The following is a 22,045-nucleotide window of genomic DNA, read 5'->3' on the forward strand; positions in this document are numbered from 1 at the left end:
ATCTGCCTTCACCTGCCTAACCTCCTTTGTAACTTGATTACAGACCAGCTTATATCTATCATAGGCTTCTGTATCACATGTTAATTTATATGTATCCCATGCATTTTTCTTCTCTGTCACATGTCTAATTAGTTCATCTGACACCCATTTAGGCCTAAATCTTGAACAATATTTCTTTGTTGGTATGAAAAGCCTAGTAGCTTCCAAGATTAATTCTTTGAATGCTTCCCATTTTGAATTTGCTAACATCAGTTGGTTCCACCATATAGAATTTAAATACTGTCTCAGACCACCGTAGTCACCTTTACAAAAGCAAAAACCCTTCCCTTTACCCTTGATGGTAGTTACCACTTTGAGTAAATCCAACTTCAGCACATTGTGATCACTGCCACCTTGTGGTTCCTTTATCTGCAGATTCTTAATGCATGAAGAATCACTGCTAATAATCAGATCAAGAGTATTTCTCCCTCTAGTTGCCTTCCGAACATGCTGCTGTAGAAAACAATCATCCAATAAACCCACAAAAACCTTGCTAGTGTGTGTGAGTGACCAATCTACAAATTTCAGTCAATATCTGATAAGTGAAAATCCCTCATTATAAGACACTCTGATTTACTGGCCCACTTTATTTCTCTGTACAGTTTCCTATTATACTCATCAGAGTCATTAGGCCTATAGCACACTCCTACTCTCAATTTTGCTTTCCTAGTGCTTATGTCACATCAAACTGACTCGACACTGCACTGTCCAGCCATGTCGACTTGCTGTACTTCCTTGGATTTTTGTGTTTCTTAACTAATAGCATAACCCCTCCTCCCTTCCTATCCTTTCTGTACACATTGTACTCCCCAAATTCTAGTTCTGCATTCCTTATATCTATGTGACACCACATCTCTGATATCCCAACAATATCTGCCTTTGATGTTTTGACCAACACCTCAAATTCATCAAATTTATTTACCAAACGCCTAGCATTGGTGTACATGCAAGTATACATGCACCCGTTCCTATTCTTGGCTACCTTAACATAGCCCATGTATTTACTTGTTCCGCAATGACTCCCAGCAGTCTCTGAAATCCCCTGCACCTTGTTTTCCAGGCTGCTGCTCATTCCAATAGAAGCAGCGAAAGAATCACTTTCACCTCTGCCAGCGGCTGCTGTTAATGTATTAGTCCATGTATCCCCCGAAGTTAGCAATTTTCCAACTCACCTAACACTGCCTCGATAGCATCAGCATATATTCTTGCACCCTTTCTATTTAAGTCTATCCCATCCCTGTAGAAGCAATCTCTAATGTTAACAAGCACAGACCAGGCTGAGAAAAATTCTACCCCTATGTTATCATGTTATCTGTTTCATTACATGTTTATGCCTTTAAAGCCATTATCTGCATCTGAAGCAGTCATACTCAATGACCAGTTAATGCATAATAACGAATCAAATAATGCAGGAATTGCTGGTCCTGAGAGACACAGATTTAAACAAATGATGGGATGGATATCTTCAGCATTCAGACCTCTGTCCTACCATTTAACAGAGTAAGACATATCCATAAAATACAATTAAACTGGTTGCTGGTGAAAACAATCTGTCATGATTTCTTGCATGAAATCTTTTTCAGTGGTCCAAAAATATGGTAATTACATTTTACCAGTCATATCAGTGCAACTGTGCCTAGCATTTATCATAACATTACAGTGCAGCTAGTCAATGAAAAGTGGTTCTCTGGCTGAAGAAAAGAATGTTTACATAGCCTTCCTAGCCAGGAATAAAGTGAATCTTTTTATATGGAGAAGAGATGCTTGCTTTCATTGCTGGCCCATGCATTTAATCTCTGGAACACAATGATGACACAACAACTCATCACCTGAAATGACCTGATCCAAGAAGTGCTCACCATCCTTCCAACAGTAACCCATATGTTCTATGCATATGCCCATGCAAGATGTGTATAGTTCGTCACTCAAGCATTTCATTAACCACATTGCACAAATTTTATATAATGAAGGTGGTCGTGAATTATCGTGTGGACACTGCTATAACTTATATTGAGTCTGAACTCTACAGAATGTAAAAAAAGTGTCCAAGTTTTTTTTTTTTGTAAGTTCTAGGAATTTAAAGAAATAATTTAGCTATCTTTATTTATCCTGTTTGCTCCACACAAATTCAAGCAGAGGGACGAATAATAGAGGAAAATGCTATTATTTTAGAGGAAGAGTCATTGTTTTTTTCTTGCTACTGGTAACATTAATCACAATCATTTTAAAGATGGTTCTCACTGCAGCTGTTCTAAACTATGTGCATGTACTAGCTCCTCTGTGGAAGTCATTTATGTTCTCTGCTAATTACTCTTTTATTGCTCAAAAAATTATTGCTTTTATCTTTGTGTTTCAATCTACCAACATTTCTACTGTTTATTGATTATGAAAAAGCATATGACAATGTAAACCGAAAAAAAACTTTGGCAGATTCTACACGAAGAAAATATCCCAACCCAATTCCGGAAAGCGATCCAAAGCCTATATAAAAACTCAAGTCTGTATAAAATTTTCTAATGGCAAACTATCAGACCCAATTAACACCAATAAAGGAGTCAAACAAGGATGCGGACTATCACCAAATTTATTTAATATCTACATCAATAAAATTCTTAAAGAATGGAAACAAACAATTAACAGCGGAATACAGTTGAACAACAGGAATAAAATCCAAACTATATTATATGCTGATGATCAAGTTATAATTGCAAAATCCAAAGATGAACTACAGATAGCAGCAAATGAACTTAATAAAATAGGTAAAAAGTACGAGGTGAAAATCTCCACCTGAAAAACAAAATCAATGGGATTATGTGGAAAGAACATACAAAGAGTCAAAATTGTTATTGATGATAAAATAATAGAACAAATATCTGACTTCACCTATTTGGGAAATTTAATATCAAATGAAGGGAAAGACATCCACACTAAACTACAAAAATATAATAAAATGAATGGAACGATGAAACGCCACTTCGGAATACAAATGACAACTGAAACAAAATTACGACTGCACAACATCACTTCAAAACCAGCCCTCTTCTACAGCTGTGAGACTTGGGTCATAAATAAGAAAGATGCACACAAACTAGAAGCAGCACAAATGAGATTTTTAAGACCATTATTAGGGTTAAAAAGACTAGACCACCAAAGAAATTTAGATATCCAAGAGAAATTAAAAGTAGATAACATAGTAAATGACATAAAATGGTATCAGGAAAAATGGATCAGCCACATAGAAAGAATGAACCCAGACCGGATCCCAAAATTAGCCTTTAACTACAAATCTACAGGCAAGAGAGAGAGATGTTGGTCGACCAAGACAATAATGGCGAGAACAAGACCACCTCCAAGAGGTACAACGGAACAGGTCTTAAAAGACCTAAACCCGACCAAGTTCACGATGATGATGATGATCTTTGTGTTTTAAATTAGTAGTGCGGTTACTATGTTTATCTGATAAAGCAGGTGATATTGTTTCTCGCTTGCCTTGGAAATTACTCAAAAATGAGAGTCAAAGTACGACAGGATTTTATCATTGTGTTCACTGCATCAGTATAAACACTTTAATATTATTTTATTTCTGTAGAAGTGTAATTTTAGAAGTATTTTTATTAAGTCTATAAATTAAAAATTTATAAAAATACAAACATGACTTTATAATATAATTGTATAACATAATACATAACATAATTTTAGAAAAAGACCTGGAGATGAAACAGAGGGAATTGATTAAATTACACTTCAAATCCAACTCAGCATCAGCAAGATAACACTGGTTGGCAAAGAAGAATTTTTTCACTCCCTGTTAAAATTCAGGGTGATTCTTGTAGATTTGACGTTGCTGAATTCAAATATGGCAACCATATTACTGTAACACCCACCAATTTTAAGTGGGAAGAGATTAAAATCAAAAACTAAGTTTCTAGTAAAAAAGATTTTATATATTTTAAGAAAATGTTACATACAGTACTAAATACTGAACAATGGGTCTATTAACCTTATTCTATTTACAGAAATATTTATCTGATAACAAAACACTTATTTTGCTGTTTTTTGTCTTTTATAATCATCCACCAGTGTCTCCTGTACGATATTCCAACAGTAGTCTGCCAACATATTTAGCCTCCATTTTCTCTGATATCTTTTTTCCATTTGAGAAATATCATGGTGAATCCTTTCACCATGTTCATTGGAGACTGATCCCAAGTTTTCAGGAAAAAAGTCTAAATGGGAACGTAGGAAATGAAGCTTTAATGACATGTTGCATCCCAAATCCCTGCATGCTAAAATTGGCTCATCCATAATTTCACTGTAATTTTGTGATTTTATATTGCTTAAAAAGTTCGGGCAGAGATTTCGAATGCCTTACAGGCTCTTATTTCTGTAGCATTTAATTTTTAACTGAATTTCTCTTCTTGGAATATCAATTTGATCTGAGGACCCTCTTTTATCTTGGCCACACTGATTCAAGGAAACTTTTGCTCAAACAGGAAAATGCTTCTTTTTGTGCATCATTTTCACAAATATTTTTATCAAACCTAGCTTGATGCACAATGGAGGTAAGTAGATTTTTGACGTATCCACCAAAGGAGGATGTGCTATATTTTTCTGGCCTGGTGTAGTTTCTGAATGGTCTGGGATTTTTTTAACCCTGTAGTGGCAATTCTTCACTCAGCTGTCCCACTGGCATAAAAAGCAGCAGTATTTAGCATATCCACCTTACAATCCAGTCAGCAAAGTTACCACTTTTAGGGCAGCATGATATTCCATTTGTATTCTTGATAGCATATTTTTTGCAAAAGAACCTGTAGGTTCTCGTACATTCTTTCATTTGAACTGCACGGGCCAATGGTACAAATGGATAATTATTTCCATTATGGAGTAAAACTGCTTTCAAACTGACCTTGCATGAATCAATGAAAACACTCCACTGCTCGGGGTCATGCTCCAATGTAACTCTTTCATTAATTCCTGGACATCGTTAAAATAAACCAAAGCACCATCCATGGAGTGATAGGGCATTATGTTAGATTGCCTCTTCCTATAAAAAGACACCTTGACATCCTTTTCAAGAAGGTTCCACTGCCGAAATTGTAATTCTAGTAAATGAACCTTGGTTTTGGAGAGGTCCAAATCTCTGAACAAATTAATAAATTCTGCCTGGGTGATTAGATGCAGCTTTGCAGTATCAAGAGTTTAAAAGTGTGGATCTGTACTCATTCTCGGTTCTGCATCTTCTGGAGACTCCTTTTCCAATCCTGAATCGGAGTCAAGTCCATAAATTTCTTGTGGCTTTGGCACTGACAATGTATCATGGTGAGGAACCAACCTCAGAGACGAAAGTATGTTGGGATATTCAACTTTATGCTTGAATTTCCAAGAAAAACCAGAAATTTTGGTCATGCAAAAGTAACAATCATTTATGTGGTCTTGAGGTTCTCGCTATATCACCAGTACAGCAAAAGGCATCAATTTATGACTACCTCGAAGCCAGCCTGTTAATGTCGTTGGACATGAGCTGCAGGAAATTTTTGTAGCCCATACTTTACCTTGATCTCGGACCTTACATCCAAAACAGAGTTCATAGGCTTTTCTCACAAGTTGTGGCTTCTGCTGCAATTTTAATACCACTTCTCCACAAATGCAGCAAAAGCTATCAGGCTTATTTCAGCAAGACTGTGACATATTTCATGTACAGTTGAAGTACGTGCATATAAGAACACAATTAAGAACTGTAGATTTTTATTTTAATTTAAACAGAGTTTACGATTTACACTTATGCACACAACACTTGTTTACAAACACTAATTTACTAAAACACTTGTTCACTTGGTACATCACTCGCTCTCTGAAACACATGCACTTTTTGAAATACGAAAATGTTTGCTTGGTGCAGAACTCACTCGTATATATACCGGTACAGAAGTTTCTAGAAGGCTCACAATGTTTCTAGAGAACTTCGTTGAAAGTTCTATAACCTCCCAGAAACATTCCGACCTTTTTTCCACAAGTAACAATATTCTAGAAAGTTCTGGAACATTCTAGAATGTTGCAGGAAGCTCTCAAATGCTCTAGAAATCTCTCAAATGTTCTAGAAACAAAAAATAAATAAATAGATAAAATAGATGGAAAAGATGATTAAACCAACTATAGGTCTTGATTTTCAGTTATTAACCTATGATATTTGAAAACTGAGAGTGATGAAAACTTTTTAAGCATATATCTGAGTTTCTGAACATAATTCCTACAAGAATCTGCCAAAATTATTCCAGGAAGGAAATTGATGCTGACCAGTATAATCACCATGTATCAGCAATCCTCCTTATTTATTGCTTTTCATTTTCAATTCAATTATTAGTAAATATGAAATTAATTTCTAGTACTTATACTATTTTTTTTTCTTTGTAAAATAAAAAATTTCTGTAATATTCCCTGCAACCTTTTTTATAACTTGATTTTATAACAAAATTGTATAACATAATACATAACACAATTTTAGAAACAGATCTGTAGATGAATCAGAAGGATCTGATTAAAACTTACACTTCAAATCCAAACCAGTATTAGCAAGATATCTTTAATATGTTGTTTATCTTCCTTATTTATTTCTTTTCATTCTCAATTCAATTACTTGTATATATGAAATTAATTTCTAGTATCTGTATTGTTTTTTTCATAAAATAAAAAATTTCTATAATATTCCCTGCATCATTTTTTTTTATCTCACTTTTGCACAGATATAAGCAACATTGCTTAAGATTTTTTACAGAAAATATGATGATTGGTATTTATTTATTCATATTAAAAAAAAAAAAAAAAAAAAAACTCCTGAACTAAGATTCTTAGAAATCTCCAAAAGGCTTTATTGGATGGAGTTGAAGGCAATTGAGAACATAAGCTGTTACATAATTAGAACAGACCATTAGTATTAGAGTGAGAAAGATATTAAATAAAAAATATATTATTTTTTTTATGTTGGTAAATGACCAGGAGTCTGATTTCACTGTAATCATTTTGAATCATCAAATACGGAGGATGCTGAAAGGTCAGGGAATGACCACTGCATATCTCGGAGCAATATGGCCTTAGTTGCTAATGCTCCTAAAAACCAAACAACAACAACAATCATTTTGAATATTAATAATTCAGTAAGACTAAACTGGAAATCAGCAATGGCTACTTCATGGAATAAGTAACTATGGTTGTTAATAATAATAATAATAATAACATAAGCAAAAAGCCACACACAAGTGCATTTTACAGTAAGAGAAAATCAATGTTATTGAAACTGAATATGCTAAGAGTAGACCCAAGAAAAGGCAGGTTAAATAATGGAAGGACAAATAGTGAAACTGCATTGCAGACATTCATAATATGATTCATAGGAAGAGCATAATAAAGCAGTACGCAATTTACTGATAAGATTGAATGTCACTGTGATATCAATGCTTCTGAAAAAACTTCAGCACAGCATACACCATTATGGAATGTGTGGTACACAAAAAGAGTGTTTCATAGAATGGGTATGATTATTTTCATTATAAAAATTATAATTAAATAATGTATAAGTGTGTGTGTGTGTGCGCGTGCATACGTATAAATATTTCATATAAACATTAAAATTATAGACTCTGAAGAAGAACAAAAGGTTTGGAGAAATAAAGCAATAAGGAAATATTGGCAAACATCAGAGGCTGCATAAACAAAACCAACAACAAGAAGCCTGTATTATGCCATATGTAAAGTAAAATTGGAGGTAGGCACAATGGAAAAGTGAAGTATCAATAAATTAAACAAATAAAGTATTCAAACCAAGGCAGAAGTGAAAAAAAAAAATATATATAAAAAAAGTACTGTGGAAGGAAATTATATACAGTGAAACTTCTCCTAACGGACACCTCTCGTTAACGGACATCTCTCTACAACGGACATTTTCAAATTCCCCAACTCACCTCCATTGGTTTTAACGTGTTTGCAGCTTCTGTCTAGTGGACATTCTCTGTAACGGACGCGGACAGGCAATCTGCACTGTTTCGTTTAGATTAGCACTTAATTTGATCTCCCCACAACGGACTGCGGGAGAGCTCACAGTCCTTTTCTAGGAACTTTTCTTCCATGTATTGCCTCAATCGTGTGCTTATTTTCTATTTCCGATTCTCTGAATTTTATCAAGGTTTACGTCGCTGTTCTAAACCCTTTTTCAAGAATTTTAAGGCACATGTAAAACTTCTGATGAATTCAGTGTGTGCAGATGGGGGGGGGGATTTTGTCGGCCTTTCGTCTTTTCAGTTTCAGTTTTCAGTTTTTTTCAGTGTCGTGTGAAGTGCACAATGTCTTCTCGTAAACATTTAACTTTAAAAGATAAAGTCCAACTCATTAATGCGTATGATCGGCAAAAAAATAGTGTTAGCAATCTCGCTGCAAAATTCAAAATCGGGAAGCCGCAGGTAAGCGACATCCTAAAGGAAAAAAATGAACTGCTCAAACAATTTTGGCAACACGGAAATGATCAGGTTCAAAAATCATTCCCAAAAACTGTTGGACTTCAAATTGACAATGTTACGTATGAGTGGTTTTGTCGCGAACGTGCTAAAAAAATTCCCATTAATGGGCTTATTATTAGGGAAAAGGCTTTGGAGGTTGTGAAATCTATGGGAGTAAATGAGTTCAAAGCTTCTGTGGGATGGCTAGACAAGTTCAAAACTCGGCATAAAATTTCTTGGAAAACCGTAAGTGGTGAAGGTGGATCTGTTGATACTGGGGTTGTAACAGAGTGGACCGTCAAATTGGAAGATTTATGTCGTGATTTTGAAGCTAAGGATATTTACAACTGTGACAAAACAGGGTTGTTTTTTAAAGCTCTTCCTGAAAAAACAGAGTCTAAAAAACGAAAAGTGCCAGGGCGGAAAAATTTCTAAGGAACGCTTGACTGTACAATTGTGTACAAATATGCTGGGAGACTTTGAACAACCACTTGTTATGGGAAAACCACAAAATCCTCATTGTTTCAAGGGCATAAAGTTGAATCGTGGATGACACGAGATATCATGAGCGAATGGATAAGTCACTTTAACCAAAACATGATTCGTCAAAACAGAAAAATTATTCTTCTCATGGATAATGCTACATCTCACCCGCACATTGAATTGTCCAACATTCAAATCGTTTTTCTGCCACCAAACACATCTGCAGAGCGTCAGCCTTGGATCAAGGGATAATAAAAAATTTTAAACTTCACTACAGAAAACGTGTTTTAAGACATCTCATTGCAAACATGAACGATGTAAAATGTGCGAGTGACCTTGCAAAGAAAATCAGCATCCTAGATGCGATTCAATGGATTTCCTCTTCAGTAAACGCAATTAGAAAACAAACTGTCATGAACTGTTTTGTAAAGTCTGGCTTCTCAAACGCAAAAATTGAAGTTGTGAACAGCAATGTGGAGCACCAAGAAGAACAAGAACTTCAACATCTATTGATAATGTACGATACTTCAGCTACAAGTGACCCTGGCTAAAATATCAACGACATTATCATCGATATTTTTCAAGAAGTTCCTCATGAGGATAAAGAAATGGAAGGAGGTCATTCTGTCAAAGAACATATTAACGACGAACCACCGATGAAAATAGAAGAAGCGCTCATACGAATCAATCGTTTAAAAATGTTTTTCGCCGCTGAAGAAGATACTGAAGGACTTTCGATGGTTTCTTCACTCCAAACAAATGTTGAAAACAAAATTATCAGCCGGAAGAAGGTGCAGAAGAAAATAAGTGATTACTGTATGTATTTTTCTTAAGATAAAGTCATAATATGCATAGCACAATTGTATGTATATTATTTACAAAAATATTGTGCAAAATCTGTATATAATTTAATTTAATTTTACATTAAACGTTTAACGATTTTTCTTTATCTCTTGTGTATGTAATTGTATATTATTTACAAAAATATTGTTCAAAATCTGTATATATTTTAATTTAATTTTACATTAAAAGTTTAACGATTTTTCTTTCTTTCTTTTCTTTTTTTTTTTTTCCCCCTCAGACTTCTTGTTAGCGGACACTTCTCTCTAATGGACACATTTTCGTTCCCCATGGCTGTCCGTTAAAGGGAAGTTTCACTGTATAAAATTTAGAACATTTAAATAAAAGACAAATGCAGCCAAGATTTAGACTGGCACAAACCTGAAACAATATTAAGGCCAAAAGTGCATGTGCATGTGTTTCAAGGTCATTTCAGATAAAGTGCCTATTAATGCAAGAAATGTTTAGAAATCTTCATAGGTATTATATAATATCTGTGTTTCCAAGTAATTGCAGGTACAATTTATAACAGATGGCAGTAAGAAAATGGCTTTGAAAATCAAATGAAAACTTATAACTGCTATTGTCAGTTGTATGATTTAAGCATACAAAGGCCAAAAATGAATAAATACTTGAGAATTTTGATCTGTACATTGATGCAACTGAATCCTGTGATACATAAACAAATGCAGAGAATAAATATTGCCAGATCAAAAACAAGTAAAAAGGAGCTTATTTATTTTTTCGTGATTTTTTTTTGCCATGAATAATTTTTAAATTCTGGTTTAATTTCTGAAAATAATTGCACTCAACTCATTGGACAAGCAACTCAAAATAAGAACAAATTAATATTTAAAAATTTTTAAGTAAAACATGTTCATTTTTATAAAACTTCATAATTCATAAATAAACACTCCACAGAGCACACTGCCATAGAAGCTACCTGTTGCCCACCTGAATTCAGAAAACTCGCTGCTACAGCCCCATGCACATTCACCATGAGCATCCAGGAATTCACTCACAAAAGGGTTAAATCAATTCGCCAAGATGTAATATACTGATAGTCATTTAAAATTTTTCCTAGTTCAGTGTTCAACTTAACCTTAGCAATAATCTTTTATCTACTATAATTATTTTAATATAAAAATTATCTGATAGTCTGCGAGAGACACCACCACCTAAAAAAATAGATTTTCTAACCATTTCTTTAATGTTTCAACAGTGAAAAATCCACATAAGAAATTTTCTATTCTACACTGAAAGTATAAAAGAAATAGTACCAAGACCTGCTGAAGCTCTGAAGGAGAGTTACATAACTGGTTCCTCCTTTCTTCAACTTGGGATAGGCTGAGCTTTACAAGCTGAATCTATATTAAAAAAATTAATATACTCAAATAGAACTGATTCACTGTCTCAGTTTAATACAAATATTTGTTTTGTAAATTGAATATCATGGAGAATGGCCCAGAATAAAGTAGACTAAAAATGAAGAGAGAAGAGTTATTTATTTCTGAATTATCTGAAGTAGAACACATTACATTACAAATTTCTAACAAATACATGCAAATATGCACCACTATATTTGTGGTGCATATTTGCTACGAATAGTGACGTGGGTTATCAAACATTTTCTTAATGTGGTCCTCTGAAAATCACTGGATCACACATCTGATGTCTTTTGACTGCATAATGTTGCAGGGCACTGGATCTCTGTACACAGATTCCTTTGTAATATTATTAAGAAAAAGTTATAATTGTTCTGACTCAAACATTCTGCACGGCAAAGACAATATCATCAAAAATGGCAAGCCCATCCCACTTCTCCTAATCTACTTTAATTTGATAATCAATCAGTTTCGCATTTCTCTAAAGCAGTGTTTCAATCAGGACGGTTATAATTATTCTGATTCGTAAGAGCAAAAAATAATTTCTGTATGAACAAAAATAATTTCCTTGGTTCAAAGCCTTTTCTCAAAAGTGAGGGCCATCGCTGGTGAACAAACTTCAAAGTTTCTCAGCTGTAACCAAGTTCAGAGGGAATGGAAAGTCTGTTGCCCTGAAGATTACATGCTGCAGAAAATGCTGTTCAAGAAGATGGTGTTTGCCCACACACTGCAAGGCATTTGCCTAGTAGTGTGTGGGCAAACACCATCTTGTATGACAAAATCTTTGCAGATCTTGAACAAAGGGTAAGACAATCACGTAGTAATGTCTTTCTTGGTTCACAGTAACAAGATTTCCCTGTTAACCTTCCACAAATAAAGTCTGATGAGATCATGACCCAAAATAGCACACTAGACAGTTACTTTGTCACCATGCAGAGAATGCATATGCGTAACTGGTCTTTCAAATCTGAGAAGCTGTCATTTGCTTGTTCACATAACCATTCAACATGAGATAGCACTCATCAAAAAACCAAATATTGTGGAGAAAATACTCATTAATTTCCTTACACATTTGCAACATTGCAAGCACAAAATAATGTCTTTTTTGCAAATCCTATACTCACAGTGGTAACTCAACCACATGACTCATTCTTTGAAAAGACATTCTTTCCATACCAAGTTTTTTTGCCACATGCTGCAGTCTATTCAACATTAAACCCATCTGCCTAAACTTTTTCACCAAAAGCAATACTGTTCACTCGGTTAGCAGATCTTTACTAAACTCAGCTTGGAAATGTTTATGTACAATTTTCCTACTAGTTCCACTTGCTTAGCCTACTCCATATTAATCGAAATAATTCTCTAGAATAAAAGCTTTTTCTCAAAACTCAGAGCCATAAACGTAAATAAACTTTACAACGTTCCTCAGATATATCCAACAGACTAATATAACATATTAAGGTGTCTTGGCACTAACAATAGCTAATGCAAGGTTGCTAAACTTAGGCATATTTTATTCTGAGCCATACCATTTAACTTAGTTAACTCGTTAAAATTATATTATATTATATTATATTTGCAATTTTATTTTATAAAATGCAAAAAAAGTATGTTACGTAAGGGCAGAAACTTTAGATGAATCTTAATAATAATGAAAGTAGAGTAAAATGCCATTAAAATGAACTTCTCAGAGCTGCATGATCATCCCACTGCACCCAAATTTTGTTCTAATGAATATCCCCAAAAATTATTTCAAAAGAACTAGTTGTTGTTCACTGTATCTTACACTGGACGACAAATTTTTAAGCTTTCGATTTTTTTTTTTTTCCCATCCTGAAATATGGTACATCTCATTTTTGTTGTTTATAGTTTTATGGTGCAAAGGCTGCTTAGGTTATATTGCACTTTTTCAAGTTTTGCTATTACCCATTATGTTGTTACTGATTCTAGTTGAATTAGATTTGGTTGGTAAGATTTATTAACTTAAGGTAGGTAAAGAGATTTACATCTGAGTGGTTTCCCAGAATAAGTGAAGAGTTAATGCTTTGTGTGCATATGATTTGAAAGCTGATTGGGGGCAGTTTAGTAACATGGGCATTCTAAGATTAGATGCTTTACAGTGAGTTGGAAACGACACTGAGGACATTGTGGAGAATCACCCTTTATCAAGAGATGAGTGCATTGAATGTGCGTCCAATACAAAGCCACAAGGATAACCTCTTTGTGTCTATTTGATTGAAAACTTGATTTCCAGCATTTTTGGCTGTTGTTTGATCTGTTATAATTATTTTTTTGAGATTGCCAGGATTGGGTCCACATATTTTCAGAGGCTTTTCTAACAAAAGGGATAACATCTTTGTATGGAACTTAATGCATAAGAAAGATTACATTTGTCAGATATTTTGCAGTTTGATTAGCACATCTGTTTCCCAGTATTCCAGAATGACCAGAAATTCAAGCTAATCTAACTCTTTGTTGTTTTGTTACCTGAAGAAGTGTTACAACTCTTGGATTTTGATGAGCTGAATTCAAATTTGAAGTCAAATACTGCCTAGCACTCACAAACAGAAGAATATAGGTTGCATTTATTAAAATTTTAACAAGTATTACAATAAACAGCATGAAAATATAATTTTTTGTTTTGTTTTTTCTTTTGTAATTCTCGGGAGCTTCTGATCAATATCTGCCAACCTGATAGCATTTCTCTACAATAGCAATATTAATATCTTGATGAAAATGTTCAGTGTTCATTGCTAATGTGTCCAAGAGTGCTTTCAATAAAGGTTTATGTCAACCAAGGTTACCTGGGAAAAAACCTAAATGGGAATGAAAGTATTTATTTTTAGAAACATACTGCAATAAAGATAAGATTTTGGTAGGCTTCTAATAAATTCTCAATCAAGATTTCGTAGTTATCAGCTCCATTGTTACCCAAAAAATGTTCACAAACTTTCTTGAAGGATTTCCTAACTTCCAGTTCCAAAAAATTTAACACACTTTTAAAATTTAATTTTTCAGCAGTTCTTTGATCTGTGGACTACCAAATACACCTTGATTATGGCATCATTAACGTGTGAAAACTTCATTCCACACACCAATGACACTAGAGACTAGATTGATTCCGAACATGAATATTTTCAGGTTCTGAAGGATTAGTTCAGAACCAGCAGACGTGGCCCTAGATTTTTGGCACCCCTAGGCATAAATGTATTTGGGGCCCTTGAGATATTTTTACTAAATATTATTATAATAAAAACTTTGAATTTTGGCACCCCCAAACGTCAGCGCCCCTATGCCCTGCTTACCAGGCTTACCGCGTTCCACAGACCCTGCGAACTGGAAAAAATGAAAAGTTTAAATACACGTACCCTATTTAATGCTTGGGATGCATTCTTGTAAACAGGTGCACTAACTGAATCAATGGTATATAGAGTTGTTATAGCACAGTCCCATGAAGATGCATTTTCAATGTCAAAATTGGTTACTAAATAGTATGGATAATAATAAACACATTAAATATAACAATAAATAAATTTTGCCCTGTCAAATGAATAATAATGAAAAGAATTAAATACAGAAGTTAACGTACCTGCCAGTGTATGGCACAACCAGGAACATGGAAAACTTGGCAATGTTGGGAGAGAAGATTGGAATTACCGACAGGATGATGGGCCAGATAGCACATCCTCCTTCTTGAAGGCTTAAATGGTGGGCTCAAAAGCTTGAAGTCATCTCAAAATTCCTGTTGTGAACAGGAATTTTGAGATGGAACAGGAATCATCCTCGACAGATCACTACTGTTCTGCTCTACCAGCTGTTTGTTGGTGAGGCTTGTGCAGTGTGACTGGAGTAGCACCTGCACAATTGTCAATGTCAACTTCATCCATTCCTAGTTGGAGAGCAAGCTTTACAGTGTTACTGGCAACCACTGCTCCATTCTCTTCAAATCCTCTGAAGTTGTAGCATGCCTCTAATCACAGTTTCTTCCAGCTACTCTTCATAGAGTTGGTTATCGCTTCCTCCCAGGCCGCAACAATATTTCTTATGCCCTCCATAATACTGTAGGCCTTCTACCAATCCCTGACTGACTACTTATCTTTACCATCTGTCTTGTAACCAGTTCCTTAAAGGCAAATGACAGGTAGTGCAGCTTGACATTTGAAATAATGTTCTGATCCATTGGTTGAATCAGTGAAGTCATATTTGTTGGAAAGAACACCAGGGAGAAATCTTAAAAAAAACAATGAACTGTTCCAGCAGGTGGACGATAGGTAACGGTCTGGGGCATGTTCAATTGGCACATGTTGGGACCTCTGGTATGTCTAGATGCATCTCTGAACAGTCCAGGTTAGGTGTCCATCCTTGCAGACCATCTCCATCCTTCATGGCTATCATGCACCCACAAGGCAATGGAGCATTCCAACAGCACAATGCACCTCCCCGCAGAGCCTTGGTGACTAGAACATAGTTCGAAGAGCATTTTGCAGATTTTACCAACATTGAATGGCCTCCCTGTTCGCCAGACATGAACCCTGTGGAGCATATTTGGGATGCTGTGAAAATGTCCGTTCAAGCTTTGGATCCTCCACCCAAGAATGAGACAGAATTATGGACAGCGGTGCAGCAAGCATGGAGGGGAAAACCTGTGGAACACTTCCGTGAGCTAGAGGACCGTGTTACTGCCTTTATCCGGGCAAAAGGTGGGCCTACCTGTTACTAGGTAAGTATCCCATGATTTCTGTCCACTCAGTGTACATGGGCTGTGTAGGGATAACTAAGAGTAAGAACGGGTGAATGTATACTTCCACATACACCAATGCTGGGAGTTTAGTAAATAAATTTGATGAATTTGAGGTGCTGGTCAAGACATCAAAGACATATTGTTGGGATATCAGAGACATGGTGTCACACAGATATATGGAATGCAGAATTGGAATTCAGAGAGTACAATGTGTACAGAAAGGCTAGGCATGATAGGAAGGGAGGAGAGATTATGCTGTTAGTTAAGAAACACAAAATCTAAGGAAGTGCATCCAGCTAACATGGGTGGACAGTGCAATGTTCAGTCAGTCTGATGTGATATAAACACTCGGAAAGCAAAATTGAGCATAGGACTTAATGACTAGGCTTAATGACTCTGATGAGTACAATGAACAACTGTACAGAGAAATAGGGTGGCCAGTAAATCAGACTGTCTTATAACTGGGGATTTTCACTTACCAGATATTGACTGAAATTTGTAGGTTGGTCACTCACTCACTAGCAAGGCTTTTGTGAATTTATTGGATGATTGTTTTCTACAGCAGCATGTTCGGGAGGCAACTAGAGGGAGTAATACTCTTGATCTACTTATCAGTAGTGATTCTTCATGCATTAAGAATCAGCAGATAAAGGAACCACTAGATGGCAGTGACCACAGTGTGCTGACGTGGGATTTACTCAAAGAGGTAACTACCATCAGGGGTGCTTCTTGATCAGACCGGGGTTCGAGCCCGTGATCCACCAAATACGGAGGATGCGGAAAGGTCAGGGAATGACCACCGCATATCCCCGGAGCAATATGGCCATTAGCAATTAGGAGCATTAGCAACTAAGCTAATGCTCCTAAAAAAAAAAAAAAAAACCAAATAACCATCAGGGGTAAAGGGAAAGGTTTTTGCTTTCGTAAAGGTCACTATGGTGGTCTCAGAAAGTTTTAGGTTCTATACTGTGGGACCAACTGATAATGTTACCAACAGCAAATTCTAAATGGGAAGCATTCAAGGAAGTAATCTTGGAACCTACTACGCCTTCCATACCAAATAAGAAATACTGTTCAAGGTTTAAGCCTAAGTGGATGGCAGATTAATTAAGGAGATTCATGGCAGAAAAAAAAATGCATGGGACACGCACAAATTTTCAGGTGACACAGAAGACTACGGTAGATATAAGCTAGTTTGTAATCAAATCACAAAGGAGGTTAGGCAAGCAAAAGCAAATTACAAGAAATCTTTGGCAAAGGATGCGCAAAGAAAAACAGCAAAGACTTCTTTACTTATGTAAACTCTAGAAGGAAGGGAACGAATCAGATTGGTCCACTTGACATCGATGGTTCGATTGTTGATGAACCTCTGAGGTAGCTGACAAACTGAATGAGTATTTCACATCTACATTCACACATGAGGAAGTCTGTAGGGAAGTGGAGGCTAGGAGCTTATCAAACTCTGGCAGGAAGCTAAATGATTTTGTAATAACTGAGAGAAAAGTAGAGAAGAAATTGTTGAAATTGAACATAAGAAAGGCACCTAGGGTGGATAGGATTGATCCAGTTATATTAAAGGAAGCAGCAAAGAAAGTAAGCAAACCCTTAGCCATAATTATGAAAGCTTCCTTGGACTCAGGAGAGGTCTCCATGGACTGTAGACGTACAAATGTGTCTCCAATTCACAAAGGGAGATCAAAGGGTGACACGAATAATTACAGACCTGTTAGTTTAACTTCTGTTCCAGGGAAAATAATGGAGTCACTGGTTAAAGAAGCAATGCAGGATCATCTAAACAAGATGATGCTGCTAAGCAATGCATTTATAGTTCAGACACAGCATGGGTTTGTCAAGGGGAAGTCTTGTCTGACAAATTTGATTGGATACTATGATGTGGTCACAAAGGAACTGGATGCAAAAATAATTTTGATATCATATACTTGAATTTTTGGAAAGTTTTGATACTATTTCTTGGAAGACTACTGTACAAATTGGAGCAGTATGGCATTAAGGGCAAGTTGCTACAATGGATAAAAGAATGGTTGATTCAGAGAAGACAGAGAGCGATAATCAATGGACGCTGCCCTTCGTGGACTAATGTTATTAGTGGAGTCCCCCAATGTTCAGTGTTGGGCCCATTGTTGTTTTGTATATTTATCAATGATATTGATGAAGGTATATCAGGTTTAATGTCCAAGTTTGCAGATGATACAAAGGTTGGCAGGGTTGTTAACGACAGTATGCTACTCCAAATGGATCTAGATAAGTTGGGCAAATGGGCTGAAAAGTGGCAACTGAAGTTTAACATTGACAAATGCAAAGTACTGCATGTGGGTAGCAATAACCAAAGAGAAACTTACCAACTGTGTAGTACTACACTCAGGGAAGTGGAACATGAAAAAGACCTGGGGGTAATTGTGAAGTCAAATATGAAGTTCGCTGAGCAGTGCAGATGGGCTGCCAGGACAGGTCATGGAGTCTTGTGAATAATATATAGGAATTTTGCTAGCATGGACAGGGAGGTAATTAAAAAAAAAAGTAAAGTGCAGCCATTATCAACCCACTGCAGGATGGAAGCCTCCTGAACAATTCATGCTGAGGGAGGACCATAATCTACCACGCTGGTCCAGTGCGGGTTGGCAGATCGACCGTATTCAGCAGTCAGGGGCTTGAACCCCGGTCTATTCAAAGAGCGTGTGCTACTGCACTCCTGCTCCTGCCCACTCGGCTACGGAGGCCTCTTATCCCGTTATAAAAGGCAATGGTCAGGCCACACCTAGAATACTGTGTGCAGGTCTGGAGGCGCCTCCGTAGCCAGGTGGTCAGGAGCAGCAGTGCATAGCACACGCTTCTTGATTAGACCGGGGTTCGAGCCCGTGATCACCAAATACAGAGGTTGCAGAAAGGTCAGGGAATGACCATCGCATATCCCTGGAGCAACATGGCCTTAGTTGCTAACGCTCCTAAAAACCAAATAACAAACAAAACAAACAAACAGGTCTGGAGGCCTCATTTTAGGAAGGATGTAGAGTTACTAGAACAAGTACAAAGAAGGGCAACAAGATTGGTGAGGGGAACAAAGTGGTGCTCTTACCAAGAAAGGCTTAAGTTCTGCAAATTGCAGCACCTGGAGAGTATGCACCTGTGAGATGATCTCATTGAGGTGTATAAGGCTTTGAATGGGATGGGCAAAGCTGAGTGCTGATGGATTCTTCCACTTGCTCAGATTAAAAACCTGAGAGGTCATGAATTCAAATAGAGGGAAGACAGTTGTAGAATAGATGTGCGAAAATTTGCCTTTAGCCAGTGGGTAGTTGATTGGTGGAACAGGCTGCCATCTTTTGTTGTGGAAGCTAATAGCCTAAATAAATTTAAGGCTGAGCTGGACAGGCATTTGGAACGAATGGAGGGTTGACATGAACCATCCCACTTACACAAAGCAACAATATTTTGTATGGACAAATTATAGACCCAAATGCAGACACTGTAGGGATATCAGAGACATGGTGATACTCATACAATAAGGGATGCAGAATTTGAATATGAGCAATACAATGTGTACAGATAGGATAAACAGGACAAGAAGGGGAGGGAAGGTTATGCTCTTAGTTAAGAAGCATATTAAATCTAAGGCAGTGCATCCAATTGAAATGGACAGCCAATGCAACAGTGTGACATAAGCACTGGAAAAACAAAAATGACAGTAGGACTGTGTTATAGGCCTAATGACTACAATGAGTATAGCAAACAGCTATAAAGAGAAATAGAATGAGCCAATAGTGGTGTTGTTAATAACAGAATGAAAAACAGCAATCAACACACAATTCAGCAGTACATGCTAATAGACATACACTGTAACCATACACATATAACAGATTGCAGCACATTCCACTTCATTTAACCTTGTGTATTATGATGCCAGCAATCAGACAAGTAACCCTTCAGCATCAGTCATTATCACATTACAGCAAATATCTTTGAAACAATATGTGATAAAAAAAAATTATTGCTATTTGGATTCAGAATTCAAATCTCTGCAGAAACAATAGCATAGATCTGATCAAAAGTTACTAGCACCTCAATGCTTTCAAAACACCTCAATGCTGCCTATTAGCCAGTACATTTTTAATCATATTCAATGCATTTTAAGCGTTGAATTTGTTAAGTAATGTATGCACATTATTATAATCTTCACTAATGAATGTACTAAGTGTTTAGTAGATCTGCTGGTGTAGCTGTGGTGGCAACAGAGTCATCCACATGAATATACTCTTGAAATTCTTCTTTGAGGTTCATATGTCCCCTCAATTCCTCCCATTCATTAACTTGATGGTCAAGTTTCATCTTCTGGAAAAGGGTTCTACATCCATCTTGATAAAGCCACTTTTGGCAAAGCAGTTTATTATGTCATTAGGAGAAATGTCATCCCAAGCAATCACCATATTTCAAAGGCCATCAAACACATTCCATTTATGGGGCAATGCTGTTTTACCTTCAAGGTGGTTGATCAAATAATGGATGAGGCAAGATCTGTAGACTTTAAGTTAGGAATGATAACTTGATCCAGTGGCAGAATGAAACTCGAAGAATTTGGAGACAAAAAAATATATATATATCAATCTAATATTTAACAACCCAATAATTCTAAATTCTAATGATTGCCGCACAGCAATCATTAGAAATTTTAGTGGTAAGCTAAACCATTTTGTATGATTTGTACTCAGAAGAGAGCAGTCCCTCCTCTAAAATATCTGGGCTGAAAAACTTGCCAGTGATTGAGGGTGAAGCTTTGTAGTATCATCTGCATTGATACACAATGCCACTGTCACCTCCATTGGCTCAATTTTTCCCCATGGCAAGTTTTAACATGAACACCTAGTGTTTTATTTGGATGTAAATTGTAAAACACTCCTGTCTCATCAATGTTGAAAATGCCTTCTTTTTTTTTTTTTTCATATTAATCAATAAGAACTGGCTGCACAGACTCCAGCCACTCTAGAATTTCTCCTTATCAACCCCTCCAAATTCACTGCAGATATCAAGGAAGACACTTGTTTGGCTCTTTAAAACTTTGTTACAGCCAACTATTGTTATACTTCAAATCACTGATACCAGGGCTCAGAATGAAACAATCAGCTTTTATGTTTTATTTCAGCAGGGGACTCAACAGTGATAAATTTGATCCTGCATCTAGCAGAACCATTTCAATAGCCTTTCCTCAAGGTCTTTAACCTTTGCTTTTGCAATACATGCATGTTTTCTTCATTTTAGCACCATTCCAGCTTCAGAAGCATTTTCTTACAGTTTAATACCATTGATAACACTGGTAGAGGAATGTTAAACTGCTTTGCAATTTCTGTTTTGATGCATTCCACCTTATCAACTTACTCAATGATTTTAAGTTTAGAATCCAAGTATAACTCATTTTGCTTTGTATCCAAGTCAAAGAGCAGTAAATTTCACTTTTGACACAAACTGGATGTTTACTTCATGAAAAAATAAAATTTGTTCAAAACATGAAATCTCACTTGTTCAGAATAACTTGACATTTGACGTCCCAGTGCTAGAGTGACCATGGTTCAAGCCCACATGACTACAAAATGCAGTGATATTCTTGTATTCTTTCTATATTGTGTAAACTCCTCTGATCTTATGTGGTTGTCCCAGAGTATAAAGCAGAAAATTAATTTATTTTATTACACTGATGCCCACAGCTGTAGTGCTAAACATTCCACTTGTGTTTTAGCTCCCCTCATATTTCACACTAAACTGAATGACAAAATAACCTTGACAGCTAAGTACTGCAGCATGATCGGTATACTTTGTACAAAACCATACCAAAAAGTATGGCTATACTATCCAAAGCACAGACATTACCTTTGTAATAAGTGTTAACAATATTTTAAATTAAACAAATTTTTTAACATTAGAATGCCTATCCTTTTTGAAGGGGAATGAGACAGTTTGTAAAAATGAGAACTTTGTATAACCTGATATTGTATTAACAAGGTTTTCCTGAATATGTTATAAACAGGACTCTAAAAAAATTCTATCTGGCAAATAATAATTAT

General features: G+C 36.0%; 1 protein-coding gene across 1 annotated transcript in view; it reads right to left on the reverse strand.

The window, feature by feature from the left end:
• Positions 1-22,045, reverse strand: part of LOC150084386 (nucleoporin NUP42-like) — a 58,886-nt gene that overhangs the window by 15,823 nt on the left and 21,018 nt on the right. The window contains exon 4 of the mRNA XM_090376210.1: positions 11,129-11,215. Coding sequence (XP_090232336.1) covers positions 11,129-11,215 — 87 coding nt within the window. The remainder of the gene's footprint in view (positions 1-11,128; positions 11,216-22,045) is intronic.

Source organism: Mastigoproctus giganteus, chromosome 6 (genome assembly GCF_048544385.1).
Source record: "Mastigoproctus giganteus isolate SK-2022 chromosome 6, ASM4854438v1, whole genome shotgun sequence".
Lineage (NCBI taxonomy): Eukaryota > Metazoa > Arthropoda > Arachnida > Uropygi > Thelyphonidae > Mastigoproctus > Mastigoproctus giganteus.